General features: G+C 53.8%; 1 protein-coding gene across 1 annotated transcript in view; it reads left to right on the forward strand.

Moving 5' to 3' along the window:
* Positions 1 to 345: 345 nt before the first annotated feature.
* The window catches only part of LOC136996015 (olfactory receptor 14A16-like), a 41,375-nt gene continuing 26,757 nt past the window's right edge, over positions 346 to 14,963 (forward strand). The window contains exon 1 of the mRNA XM_067317010.1: positions 346 to 957. Within this exon, the coding sequence (XP_067173111.1) occupies positions 346 to 957 (612 nt within the window). The remainder of the gene's footprint in view (positions 958 to 14,963) is intronic.

A 14,963-nucleotide genomic window follows, 5' to 3' on the forward strand; every position in this document is an offset into this window, starting at 1 on the left:
CGGCGGGAAGCTGCAGTGCTCCCCCGGTGGCGCCATGAGACCGAGCGAGAGCGCGGCGACAAATGGTGACCCCGACGTGATTCGGCAGGACCGACACGTCTCGCCGTGAGACCTGGGGGGTGCGGGCCGTCTCCAGAGGGAGAGCGGCAGCTGCGACAGCAAGCAGCGGGCAGTAGCCGAGAGTCCGGACGTCATGGAGGCCTTAACGAAGGTAGTCGCGTTACTAGCTAAGGAATGGGGAGCTTCTGTGAAGCTGAAGGGTATTACACAATGTGTAGAGAGGCTCCAGAAAGAAGGAGCCATAAATAGGCCGGGGGACTGCTTGCAGCCGGAATTCTGGCCGCGATGCACTACGGTGCTGGCGGAGCGAGCTATGTCCACAAACACGGCCAAAGATCTCAACACGTGGGGAATTATACTCCGTCTCCTGAAGCGGTCGCGGGAAGAAAGGGAGACTTGGAAGGCCGCCCGCGACACGTTTTTCACCAGGAGGAGGCAGATACGCAAACGGAGGAGAAGTCTAGCGATGGGGGGGTGGAAGAGCCGAGGGAGTCGGGGCAGGAAGAACGGGAGAGCGGGGGCAGGGAGGCCCCAGCGAAAGAACGGGAGAGCGGAGGCAGGGAGGCCCCAGCGAAAGAACGGGAGAGCGGAGGCAGGGAGGCCCCAGTGATCCTACCGGTGCACCACCAGGAACTGCCCCTGGTGTACCCCTGGCAAGATCTCGCACGAGCCGAAGGGGGCCTGGGGGGTCGGGAGACTGACCCGGACGATTGCTTGCCAGGAGCGGTCTTGAAGAAGACACTTAGTGAGGAAGATAAGACCCTGCTGCCGTGGGCCCCAGTAGAGGAGGGTGCTGTAGGCGGGGAGAGTCAGGCAGTGCAGCGAAGGAGGAAGGGTAACGGCCAATCGGAGTGGAGAGACCAGAGTACAACCTTAAAAGGAGAAAGGAAGGCTCGAGTGAGATCGCCAATTAAGGAGGAGAGCAGAGAAGATAGTGACGAGGAAGGCGGGGGCTTGCGGGAAATTACGCGCAGGCTGCGGGTGTTATAGGTAAACGTGACAAATTGACAACCACTCGGGCCGGGTTGCATAAATCCCAATTTAATAGAATAATTGAGCAAGTCACAAGTAAGCAAAACAGCGCTGGGCGGCCGGGGAGTCTCCTGCTCCACCAACGGCGCGTGCAACCCCCCCCCTCACAGTCTCCTTATATGCGATTCCAGTTCCGGGTATACGGGGCACCTCCTGTAACTTCTGCGGTTGCGCCGGCTGTTGCTAGGGGGTCTTCTTCAGCCCTCTGGTGGTCGTGGGGATGAAGGCTGCAGTCTTCCTCTTCATTGTGCGCCATATTAGGCTATCTAAACTAACATTGCCGCTTCGCTAGCTCAGCTCAATTTTCTCAGGCGGAGTACATGCCCCCCACCACAGGCTGTAGGATGTTCCCACAGATGTTCGCAAGGCTGTTTCTCGCTGATGTAACAAATTAGTACATACCACAATACAAGATGTTCCCAAGGCTGTTTCTCAATTTGATGCAACAAATTAGCACATATCACAAAGGCACCTAGCACTGGCCTATCAGGCATTGAGACACAAGTGACCTCAGAGCCACAAACAGCAGCCATGGGCCTAGCACTGGCCTATCAGCCAGAGACACAAGTGACCTCACAACCACAAACAGCAGCCATGGGCCTAGCACTGGCCTATCAGCCACTGAGACACAAGTGACCTCACAACCACAAAGAGCAGCCATGGGCCTAGCACTGGCCTATCAGGCACTGAGTTTCCTTTTTGCTTGTCATTTATAGATTCAGAACTGGCCTAACAGTGTGTATCAAAGGAAGTTGCTTGCTGTTTGCCTGTCGCATTCAGAGGAAGTGGTGACTTCACAGGCTTCATCAAAGCCATGTGCCATCTGCTGGCCTATTATATAGGAAGGCAAGAATGACCTCACAAGCGAAAACAGCAGCCATGTGCCCACCACTGGCCTCTCAATACTGAAAGAAAAGTGACCTCACAGTCTGCATTGAAGCCACGTGCTTGCTCCTTGCCTAGCACGGACTGAGGCACACCATCCCCAGAAGCACAAACAGCACTAATCTCCATACTGCTGCTCTACCAGGTGCTCCTGCACCTGTACAAAAAGAAGCAATGTGTCTGCTGGTGGCCTAGCAGATACTGAGACCGAATGACTTCACAAACACAAACATCAGCAATATGCATCGAGCTGGTCTGTCAGGTGCTGAGGCTGAAGTGAGAGGAGAGGAGAAGCTCACCTGGGCCACTTGCATGTCCCTTGATTACGCTGTTAGCACTCCGTACAGAACAGTCTTCTGCAAACACCTTTCATCTCCTGGCAAGACTCTCTCCAGCTCATGGCACAGCTCCACTCTGTCACCCTGGCAACAAATCACAAAAGGGAACAATTGGTCTTGCTTTTCCTTTAGTACCATCAAGTCCGAGCTGGGAGCCTTTGCACTGCAGCACCTACACAATGACAGCAGGACGCCACTTCCATTTCTGGTGCATTTCTAGGGACAGGGATCAGCTGAGGGAGCAGCTGCGCTGCAAAGGGTTGCTGACACTGTCACATCAACTCAGCACTGCACCAGGCATCAACCTGACGCCAGACCTCTGCTCTGCCACCTAGTCTACAAACACACTGTCTCTGCCCCACAGAGCTGCCTCTTCTGCTCGATACAGCCAGGTGCCAGCAAGAAGAGATGGATGCAGGACACTCGCCACTTGCACACTCCCCAGCCACTGCTCTGCTCACTGCCTTCCCTTGGCTCCTCAACCCAGACACACAGCAAAGCTCTTGTGGTGACACCACAAGGTGGCCAAGGCACTCTAGGCTCACAAGGCCTGTGCAAATGAGCAGCACAAGATCAGGCAGGCACAGAGCTGGCTCCTTGGGCGATGCTGCTCTTTTCAGAGGGAAGGATCGTGCTTTCTTTGGGCACAGCAGGCTGCTCCTTTCCACCTCCATCCCCTCAGGAACCTCCAGCTTGGGATGGGGGGGAATGGGGATTTTGTTTAGTAAAACAAAGGCTACAGATACAATGGAGAAACACTTGAGAGTCTGGAAGGCCCAAACTAGCCTTGGTTCCTTTCCTTTACTTTCTTGGACAAGGGGCCCTGGTGAAGGGAAAAGGGTGCAGAGGCTTTGACATGAGGCCCAAGCAACGAGACAGCCCCAGCCTGGAGGTCTGCTGAAATGCCAGCTGTCCTGGCTGCGCAGCCTCTGCAGCAGCAGTCCGGGCTCCACAGCTGCATTCACAGAGTGCTGAGGGCTGGGTGCCATGGGCAACCTGGCCCTGGGCACATCTTCACCCCATGCAGAGCCAGCAGCCCAAGAGCTGTCAGACTTCCTCAGGTCAAGCTATGGAGGCTTTGGGGCCCTCACACAAAGGCACTCAAGACATGCAGGCATTTATTATAAGGGTCTTGGACTCGACCTATATGGCACCACAACCTTCTAGGAAAAGGAGGGGACACAATAGCATTTGCTGAGTGGGCTGGCAGTAACAGCAGTTGTGGGAGGCGGAATTTGCAGCACAGCAGAGGTACCAGGAGGTGAAGCCACACCCCAAGTCACCCACAGAAGCCAGGCCCATTTATGGAAGCCTTTGTATCCATACATAGCCTCTTCTCAGTCACTTGCAGCTGCTTTCACAGAGGGCTCACCATGTTGGCAAAGATGTTGACAGGCACAGGGACACACCCTGGCATCCTGCCTCCACCCTCAGGGGCTCTAGGAATGCACTGGGAACCTCCAGGAGTGGAGCAAGCTAGAAAGAAAGAAAGAATCGGAGTGTTACTGTCAGTTCTGCTGGCCTTACAGAGTCTCAACAGGCAGGGGCAAATGTCTCCCCTCCATGCTGAGCTGTATTGGTGAGAGCCTGATCAAAACTTCACTGGAAAACGCCCCAAGATAACTCATCTGCTGGGATCTTCCTTGAGCAGGGCGTTGGAGCCCTACCTCCACGTGTCTCCCTCACTGCAGCCTCAACAAAGCTGCTCTTCTGATACTCTTCCCAAAGGCACCAGCGGCTTTAAAAACGTCGCCACCACCGCTCACCAAGGACATTTGTCTCAGAGCCACCTATCACCCTGAGAGGCCTAACTTTTTGTGAGGTGGCATCTCCCCTCTCTGCAAGGGTCTGTGTAGGCACAAAGTGGAGAAAGGGCTCTGACTGCTTTCATTAACTACCCATCTCTCTGAGAGATCAGAATGGATTAGGGTCTGAGATAGGAAGATGCAATGAGGGTCCAGATGCAATGTAGAGTCTTTAAGGAGGGAGAAGAGGACTTTCTCCAGGGGAGTCAGCAAAATCCTAAAGAATCACAGAAGCATCAAGACCTTCCGAAACTGCAAGCCTGAACCTCACCTGACAGAAACCGTCAAACTGCCAGCAGCCATGCCTCGCACCAGGATGCTCCAAGGAGGCAACACGGTCACCAACAGTCCTCACCCAGGTCTCCCAGAAGGACACCGTGATGGCAGGCTGGGCTCTGGGAGCAGAGCACTGCTCTCTCCAGCCACCTCCTCTCAGGCTCAGCAACAATGGGGCCACCACCTGGCTCCACCACAGGGCACCCCGCACTGTGACACGCCGCTGCCCCCACACCTCACAGAGGGATGGCAGCCAACACGTGCCTCTGCATCAGCGACACACAGGCCACAGCACCACACATGGCAGCACACAGGGCACCCCCAAGGGCCCCACAACACACAAAGCCCAACTCTCCAGCCCTTCCATTCCCTTCTAGTCCTCCAAGGCCTTGCAACAGGCACTTCCTCTGAACATCCACTCACAGCCCGGAGCGTGCTCACTTCCCACCTCCAGGAAGCAGAGAGCAAGTGCCCTCAGAGGGGCTGGTCAGGCCAGCTCTTGCCTCTCGCTTGTGCCTCAGCCTCTCTGAACAAGAAATCTCTTTGAAAATGTGGCAGATACCTTTTTGGAGGGTGACATTCCTCCTGTCTCCTCCAACAGCCTTTGCACCCATTCTCCAATGACTGCATATGTGGACAGAAAGTCAGAGACCTCTAACATGTTTCACTTCCAAATGTTTCATAAAAGCTGGTGGACACCTCAAAGACAGAGACAGCATTCAGACCTGGCAGGAAAATCTCACAAGCTCCCTGCTGTTTTGGCAGGGACAAGTTCTAAAGCACACACACCCTGGCAATAAGAGATTACTAACACCACTGCTCACACCAGCACTAGATTCATTTAGCAGCCTCAAAAGTCCAGCTGGACTCCCTAGCTGACCAGGAGGGGGCTGCAAGCTTCTACTCAGCAACAAGTGGAAAGTCAAACTCCATGTCCATGTTCACCACAGAACATCATCCGCATTTTAAATGTAGCAGTGGTAACTCATGATGACGGAGTGGAATAAAATGTGTGTCAGATGATGGGGAGCATCTACTTCTGCTTGATTAATGAGTTGCATTCCTGTATTGCTGTGGAACTCTGCAGGGGTCAATCCTTCCTCTGAGCACATGCAACAAACCCAGAAGTGACCTCACCACCAACATCCAAGCCAGGTGCCTTCTCCTGACCTGTCTACTGTTCAGGCCGAAATGACCTCACAAGCACCTTTCCAGCTACATGTCTGCTGCTATCCAATCAGTTCATCACTCACAAGTGACCTCACAATCAACAGCCAAGCCTTCCTCCTCCAGCTGGCCTATGATTTCATGGGATGAGCAATTATGAAGCTGAAGTTGGTGAAACCAGCAGAACCACAACTCAGCAACTCCGCACCCTGACCTAGGAGCATGGAAATAACAACAACAACAGCAAGTGGGAGCACTGGCCATTCAGCCACTTTCAAGACCCTTCACAAGCAAAACAGCTCACACTTACAGAGCTGCTCTGGAAACATTCTTCACGCTGCTGCCAAGGGCACAGGTCTCAGGGCAAAGCAAGAGGCCTGGAGCAAAAACAACAGCTAAGGCACGGCATGACATGTGGGGACAGCCTCTCTCAGAGCCACTCGGAAATGCCGTTTTCACAACAGAAGAAACCACTGGGAAGGGCCCCTCGCGAGGACACCAGCAGCCTGCTCACACTTTGCTCAGCAACTCCCAAACGCAGCTCGCAGCAGCACCTGGGGCTGCGGTGGCAGCAGCAGCTCAGGGAAATGCTTTAACATGGGTCTCTGACCACTGGCAGGGGCAAAGCTTCCTGCCCCCCAACCCCAGCAGCCGTCCCGGCCCAGCTGCTCGGGGCAGGCCGGCACGTCTGGCTGCAGGGCAGCTGCCCGCTCTGTTCCTGGTCGCTCTGTGCCGTGCTCACGGCCCCACCAGCCCCTGCTGCAGCTCCTGCAGGAAAGCAGCCCCAGGGCCAGCCCTGCTGCCCCCGCCCCAGTGGGAGGGCACCGGCCGGCAGATGAAGACACCCGCAGCCCCGCCAGCCCCGCTCACACCTGCTCTCGCCTGCTCCCTCGCTCCGGCCTTGCTCCTGCTCTGCTTCAGGTATTTTTTTCCCCACATTCTGCACTCCGACTGGTTGACAGGGACGTCAGTCAAGCCCAGCCCTGCCCTCCTCCCCTTCCTGGCCAATAGGAATGCAGCACTGGGTGCGTTGCTGTGGAAACGGTGCAGCTTCCTGTCCTGGCAGCCAGCTCTGCCCCCTCTCCCTCCCCCTCGTTTGGACGCCATGTTGTGGGCGGCATCGCGGGGCATCGCAGGGCATCGCGTGGCCTCGGGGCAGAGCGTCTCCATGTGCCCAGGCAATGCGGGGCCCCGGGGTGCTGCCGCTGCCCTGCCAGGCCTGGGCTCTGCTGCAGGGTCCCCACAGGGCTGCTGGCTGCCCTGTGCCCGTGGGCTGTGGGGGGGCACGAGGGAGCAGCCCTGGGGCCTGTGCTGGTGCCGGCCCTGGTGCCGGCGCGGGGGCCCTGGGCATGGCCATGGGCGATGGAGCACGTGGGCAGCGTCCTGCTGCCCCCAGGGCAGGGCAGGGCCCGGCCCTGTTTCCCCTGGGACCCCGGCCCCCTGCCCGCGGCTGCCCCAGGGCTCGGCAGTCCTTGCGCTGCACCTGGCAGGGCTGGGCCGCGGCCAGGCAGGGGCTGGTCTCTGCGGGGCCGGGCCGGGCGCCGGTGTGTCGCTCCGGAGGGCTGAGGAGCCCCAGGGGCACAGGGCAGCCAGGGGCAGAGCAGCTCTGGGCCTGCCGGTGCTGGGCAGTGGAGGTGTGTGGCCAGGAGGAGGCTGGGGCAGATGGCCCTGCTGGACTGTCCCCAGCACTGCCCCCCACGGCTCAGAGAAAAATGCTTGGGGTCAGCAGGGACTTGTGGGGTGGCCATGGCACCCCCACCTGTTCCCAAGCTGCTCTCCCAAAGAGGCTGTCTTCTGGGTGCAGAGGTTTCATGCCAATTTGCAGGAGGACAGGGGCTGTGGCCATCTGAGGACAAGATCTCTGAGCCCAAACCATGCTTTGCCAAGTTGGAAGCATAAAGGGATCCAGGGGGAAGGAACAGAGGTTCTCCCAAAGAAGCAGACACCTTGGGGTTATTCCAAGGTGAAGGATCCATTTCCTCTCTGGGCATTTCCAGCAGGCTCTTGACAGCCCCACGGGAACTGCAGGACACCCCAGGCTCCAGGACACAGGACCCCTTTCGTGCCAGAGCCAGATGCCAAAGAGGGACCCACTCCCAGGGCAACCTGGCCATGGATTGCCCCCCGCCCTCTACAAGGGGATGGAGCCAGCCCCACAGGATCCTTGGGGCTCAGGGCAGCCCCATCGCCAGGACCCAGGAGTCCTGGCTGCCACACTGTCCCCTGAGCCAGATGGGACCCTGAGGCAGGGCTCTTGTGGCAGCCCCCAGCCCTGTCCAGTCATCCTCCCAGCTCAGGATCCACAGCCATTTTTGCAGTTAACTGTCTCTGTGTGCGACACCTCAGGAAGGAACTCTTAAAGCCCTTACCCTTGGTGGAGAGCTGCAGGAGTGTTGGGAACAAGGAACTGCGGTGCAGGCTGATGGTCTTGGTCCAGCAGTTCTCCATCTCACTTGCCCCCTTGCCCTTGGATTGTCTCTCCAGCCGGGGAGGGGTGAACGGTCTTCCCATCTTGTCACCCAAAACTCCTCTCCAATGTGTCCCTTCTCCTCTGCCTATCAGCGAGGGCCCCCATCATGGCCCCACTGCCTCCTGTCCCCCATCCTTGCCATGGAGCAGCTCTGAAGAGCAGCAGTGGGGAGCTCATGAGCAGTGCTCAGCAGCTCCTGGGCCTTGCACGGAAGTGAGGGCACCGCCGCACCACCAGGGAGGCCTCCCTGTGATGTGGCACGTCCCACTGTGACCTCAGCTGGTGTCATCTGAGGGCTCAGAAGGTCACCACCATGGAGATGGCACAGCCAGGGAGAGAGCTGAGAGATTTCCCCTGATGTTCTGGAAATCAGTCACCTCCCGTTATTCCAGTTATTTACAAAATCTTGCTGATAAATCCTTCAGGAACATCTCCAGATGGATCACAGGCTGTGAAATTTCTAAAAGGGGACCCTGGAATGGTCACTTCTGTGTCCCTGCACTGTCAGGTCTCTGCACTGGGCAGAGCTGTGTGGGAATCTAGGCCTTTCAGGTTGGTTTGGGATTTGGCATTTTTTAAAGACAGGATCAAAGTCATGTGGGATGAAATAGCACAAAGTGTGGCCACAGGTCAAGATCCTTTGGTGAGCCTCCAAACTGATTTCTCCTGTGGGTCACTCTTTTTGTAGAAGCGGGATGTAGGACAATCCGGGACAGGACGCAGCCTTCCTCCTTGAGGCACCAAAGCAGGCTCTTTGGTTTTCAAAGTCCTCAGCAAGGTTTCTCGATCTGTGGTGCTTAAGATAGGGCAGATATGCCAGAAAAGAGCAAATGTGCCCTTAATACACATCATCTGGAGAGCTTTATCTGGGACCCTGCTCCCTGCCATGCTTCATAGCCATGGTTACTGTAGTGCACGAACATGGTGCTACCAGTTATTAAGAACGAAAACTTATTTGGCAAAGGTGAAAAACGTGTGAAGTTTTGGAAACGAGGATTTTTGTCAATTATTGCATTGAGTTATTTTCTGAGAAGATTTCAACTTAGGACACGAATCTCTTTTTGGGGCTTGATTCATGTGACAACATAGAGAGCCTGCTGCTGACTGAGATGCCTTGGAGTAGCTGTGTTCTCATGCAGTGCTGGAAATTTTGGAGGTGGCTCGTATGGGACTTTAGCTTGTCAGGAGGAAATGTATCTGAAAACAACTCAGTTGAGAAAACCTATTTCCTTCCATTGACTAGAAAGGGAAGTGCAGACAACTGGGTCTGGCCTGGGGTGAGATCAGCCTCCTCCCTGTTGTCCTCCAAAATGAAGTTGCACTGCGTTGACTGCGGAGGGAATGAAAAGGGAGTGTAGCTATGTGTTTTAGGGACTCCTTTAAAACATCATGGTAACACAGATATGTTGAGATTTGTGCAAATTTGGGCACCCAGAAATAGATGAATCTAGTCCCCCTGCTTTCCTCACCAGTCGAGAGAGCCCAACACCTCTAGTGAGACGTGCTCTGTGCAAAGAGTGAGGAGTGGCACGGACAGCTCTGGGCAGAGGGTGGTTCTCTGAGTGCTGGGCTTAATGTGAGACACAACAATATCTTGTTTAATGGTGCAGGCCTGATTATAACAGAAATGTTTAGAAATGACATTAAGACTGAAGCTAGAAGGAAATTAAGAAAAAGATTTAAAGCAAAGAAATGTTTTCTTATACTTTCCAGATTTTTTTTGTGTTCTTATTGTCTTTCTTGATTTGTTCTGTTTCAGTCTACTAGTCTTCTGGAGCGATTCCACATTATCTTTTTATGTGAAAAGGAAAGTGATTTTCAGAACTGGGGTAGGATGCAGTCACAGGGTCATGGGTGGCTGGTGCCTTTGCAAGAACCCTGGTCCCCTCTGGTGCCCAGCCTCCCTCTGCAACTCTGAGGAGCTCTGGTCTCCTGCAGGTCCCCTATGAGAGCTGCCAGGCCCAGGCAGGTGCCTCAGAGACACCGAGGCCTCTCCAAGTGCCACTGGGTGCTTGTGGTTGGACAGCTGAGCTCTGCCTGGAGAGGTGAAGAAGTATTTTCAACATTAAAAAATATATATATATGAGAACATTTTCATTAGCTGAAAGGACTGAATAATAAAATGTCAGTGTTTCCCATGATGACCTAATGGAAATTTTGAGGAAGGGCCTGAATCTCAGGAGAAGAAATGTTGATCTGCCCCTTAACTTGCATTACCACTGCTCTGTCTGTTATGCTGTGATTTTAACCTCACTAATCATTCACCTATTTCCACATTCCGGGATTACACTCATCATTTCTACAGGCAACTTTGCATCAGATGGTCTGGACATAATCACTTTCCATAGTTTTCCAGTCTTCCTCCTCCCCTTACTCTTTGTCATTTGGATACCTCTCGACTCTCCAGCTGCTGCTTTGAGCTTCAGGGATTCTGAAGCTTGCCTCATCTTTCAGCAGTCTAATTGTCTCTTCAACCAACTCCTTCACTGTGTGTCTATCCAGCCTTTCCTATCTATTTGTGAAGAACAGGTCAAGGAAGGTTCTTCCTTGTATTCCGTGGACCTCACTGGAGGCAACTTGGACTTGACATACAGTTGAGGAATGTGTTTTACTTCTTATGACACTGGATCATTTTTATTTTCATTTGATCGCAATTAAGACAAATCCTTCTGTGCCTGTTTGCAGCTAGTTCTCAGAGGAAAGCAGGTGGGAATTGGTGCACGTGAGCTGTAACATTCAGCTGCAGCCTTGAGTGGCAAAAGATTCGATTTGAACAAGAGTGATCGAAGTCCCCAGTGGCTGATGAGAGAAGTGGCAGGGCTGGGGAGGTGGGGAGAAATATTTTGCATGGATGTCTGACCTCCAGGATGGTGCTTTTCCGACATGTCCAGACCTCATTAGGAGACACTCTGGATCAATATCCGTTGGAGAAGGTGGATATCATTCTGGGTTATAAGCTGAAAAATAAAGAAAACTTTGAAAGAAGAAATCCTTTTTTTTTTTTTTTTGATGCCCATTGAAATCTTCCTCTTGTAAATACACTGCTGAAACCTCTCCAATTAGCCACAGCACAAGAATTGAAGAGCTGAAGAAAATTATGGGTAGAGGCCTGGCTCCTTAGGGGATTTTGCATCTTAATGACCCCTTGGGTGTCTTTGGTGCTGAGTCCATGAACCTCATGCTGAGAAGAGACTGAAGCAACCTCTCAAGAAGTTTACGTCAGAAGCAAATCACCAAGTTTCTTGGAGCGTTAACAGGTCCCACTGAGGGCCATTACCTAGAAAGCCTCCCCAGGGGCTGATTAGAGCCGAAAGTTGGAGGCGCTGATTGCAGGTAGGCAAAGGCAATGTGCAAGTGGCTGTGATGCCAAGTCAACCTTGATGTGTGTTATCAAGCAGAGTGACCAGGCACTGACAGCCAGCCCCTGGGTAGGGTGATCCTTTCCCTTACATGTTGTTCAGGGCTCTTCCTAGCGGAAGTGTCGGGGTGAGGGGTTGCGCTATGCCTAGTGCAGGACAACGATACAGCACCTCCTGGGCTCCGTGGAGGTAAGGAGGCAGCAAGGCCACAATGCTGTAAGGAAACATCACCTTCTCATAGGCCTTGGTAGCAGAGACACCAGCCATAGCCAAGAGGACAGAGACCTCAGTTCTTTTGGAGGCTTTCAGCCTTGGCATTGACCTCAGTTGTCTCCACCACAGACTGTCCTACACTATCCCAACCCTGCACCTGTTTCCCTGCAGCCTCTAGATGCCCAACCTGCTTCCCCACCTTGCTCTCACTGCAGAATCTCCCCATCTTTACTGACATCCCACTGTCCTTGCTGGCTGCTCCTTGAAACAAAAGGCAAGGGGCTGATCATGGAGTCCCTCTGGATGTCCTGTTGCACCACAGCACTGCCCTATGAGCAACATTCTTGTTACCTGAAGTGCAGTCTGAACCTCTCAAGATGCACTTTGTGCCTCTTTCCCCTTCTCATGCTGCTTCCTACTACCAAGAAAAGCTCCATCATCTCTGAAACTGCCTTGTCACAGGCAATCGCAGGTGGCTACTGCACTGGCCTTAGCCTCCACTTCAGCAGGTTAAAGCAGCCCAGGTCCCTCAGGCTCTCTGTACAGGCCATGTGCTTCAGGCCCCCAACCCCATCTTGGCAGACCTCCTCTGGACCCTCTCCAGTTGCTCCACATTCCTCCAGCACTGGGCAGCCCACACTGGGACACACTGTTCCAGACATGTGGCCACAGCAGTGCTGAGTGGAGGGGGATAAGAACTGCCCTTGCCTGGGTGGCCATGCTCTTCCTAATGCAGTCCTGTATTTGGCTGGCCTCATTTGTGGTGAGCATGCACCACTGGCTCATACGGCACCCCTCGTAGCGTCCAGGGCCTTCTCCTTGGGGTCACTCCTCTTCCGGTCAGGTCTCTGCCTGTCCTGATGCACGTGTTGTTCTGCCCTGCTGAGGAGCCTTTCAAAGAGGACAGGATGCGGGGTAGACCCCTGCATACCCCACCTTTCCCTGGCTTCCTGGTCAAGCATGACCCATTCATGAAAACCCTCTGAGCTTGATCATCCAACCAACTTTCTGCCCATCTGGATGTCTACTGGACATCCACTACTCTCTTCTCCTCCACAAGTGCAGGCCTTTTATTCACAGAAGGCAATCAGTCAGGTGGGTCAGAAATGATTTACCTAACCATATCGTTGTCCTGCACTAGGCATTGCGCTCCTCTGTAATGGTGAAAGGAGGTTCCCACTGAGAGAGTAAACCCTGCCATGCCCAAGGCCAGGGAGAAAAAGAGATGAGTTGCGTCAAAATGGCAGGAGAGGGGATTGCTGCCTAAGCTGATTTTTAGCACCATGGAGCCTGTGAAAGAAGTGAATCCATCTCCAGGCAGGACAATGTGCCAGTGAAGAAGTCCCTGTGCCTGGGCAGCCTGTGATCCAGCCACCCTGAGGTCATCATTAGCCTAGTCCCTGTTCATGTCATGTGGTGGGGTGAGAAGAGGTTCGGGAGGAGGAGAGCTAGAAGGGTTTGAGAGTGCAGGGACTAGAGCAGAGATGTTGCTGTGGTGTGCCTCCCATTTATGCAGCACACATGGATGTAGACGGGATGGACTTTCCGTAAAGGCAGTTTGTCATTTGCCTGGGCACTGGTAGGAAACCTGAGATGCCCTTGGGCACTTGCCCAGCAATCACTCCAAGGAGGCATGATTTTATTTTAGGTTTCAGAATGTATCTGCTAGAGACATGTGGTTCTGGTGGACACCCCAGGCATCTGAAATGGCCCTGCCAGCCTCTTTCTATGCCATGAAATCAAGTGTCTGCACTGAACTACAACAGCTGTTTTTACTTTGGGATCTTCATCTGTCTCAGCTTCCTAGTGAGTGGGGCTCTAGTTGTAGTAGGCATCTAGTGTCATTTCTGATGGCCAAGGAAATTCCCCACCTTGCCCCCACCTCCTGCCCTAGGAGAATGCGGGTCTCCCAGTTGCTCCATGAGAGCAAGCAGACACTGGCACATGCCTTGGACCACCTCTGTCTCTTCAACTGTCACCAGGTGTTTGTGTGTGAGCAACTGACTCCCACCCTCCATCTCCAGTGATTACAATGGCAGCTTAGACAAGAAGCTCCCATGCAGACCTCTATGTTTTGCTCACTTCAGTTTTGGGAAGGAGAATCCCACCTCCTGTGGGTGTGTGGAGTTCACAGGTGGGATCTGAATCCCACTCCAGCCCAGGGGCTTCTATATAGGCATGAGATGCCCAGATTGACTCATCTGAATCAACATCTGAATAATGTGTCAATGAGCTCCCTTCTTGTCCCTGTCTAGGTATCCTGCCTTGTTAAGAGATGAGAATCGGGTCTTCCAGAGTGGGACATTTCCACCTTTGATAGATAGGCACCCTCTGATGAAATAAACTGCAATGTTGGAATCAGTTTTTCTGCAGTCTTTAGAAAAGGACAATAGGTGATTATTTCAGTCTACTTCAGGGAACATTTCCCAGGAGGAGGGAGCACAAGGGACAGAGAAAGACAGGATTTCAGCTGGGCCCCTGCTCCTGGAAGGAGCTGATGGCAACCTGGCAGCACTGCCCAAAGACATTTGTGTCCAGGAGCAGCTCCTCTGCAAAGAGTAGCAGGGCTCTGGGCACTGCCTGCTGCTGCTGACATGAGATGAGAAGTGAAAGGCAGTGTGGAGTGGGAGGCCAGAGGAGAGCTCCTTGTGGGAGAAATCTTCACAGCCTTGCACACAGTAAGTCTCTGGCTGCAGGGCAAAACTAGTGCCATATCTGGAGGGGTCTTCTAAACGCATGCTACCCCATGGCAGTTTTTTAAGGATCATTCTCCCAGCTTCTCCTTTGCACAGGAGGAGGAGGAGATGCTTCAGAGCAGGGATCCCCGGCCACACCATCACAGGGACAGGGCATCCTGCTCCTTTCTTCCAGGGATGGCTGCAGGGGTGTGAAGCCTGGCTGTGCACACATGTCTGCATGGACTGCACTTCAGAGCAGTGTTGCTGTGCCCCAGGGTTCTGTGTGCCCAGGGCAGTGACTCTGCCACCTGTGAAGGTCAGCCCTCAGCCTGCCTGCGGAGATCCCCACGATGCTGAGGGGAGAATCTCTGTGTGGGAGGAGAGACCCCCGTCACGGCAGGTACTTTCTCCCATTGAGAGGCTGCTGTGTGGGTCAGGGCTGGGGAACATATCCAGAGGTGACTTTTCAACAGGAATGCCAAGGCAGGGGATACCTGGAAGAGAAGGAGCTGTCATGAGCCTGTGCTTTCAGTTTGATTCTGTCTGGGTGGAGTGAAATGGGATTGGATCTGTCAGGTTTAGACAGGGCACGGAGGCTCCAAAACAGTGACACTGAGAGAGGATCAGTTCTGGGAAGGACTCAGCAAATGCCTTCATCCACCCCTCAGCCTAAGGACAGA

Source organism: Apteryx mantelli, unplaced genomic scaffold (assembly GCF_036417845.1).
Source record: "Apteryx mantelli isolate bAptMan1 unplaced genomic scaffold, bAptMan1.hap1 HAP1_SCAFFOLD_20, whole genome shotgun sequence".
Lineage (NCBI taxonomy): Eukaryota > Metazoa > Chordata > Aves > Apterygiformes > Apterygidae > Apteryx > Apteryx mantelli.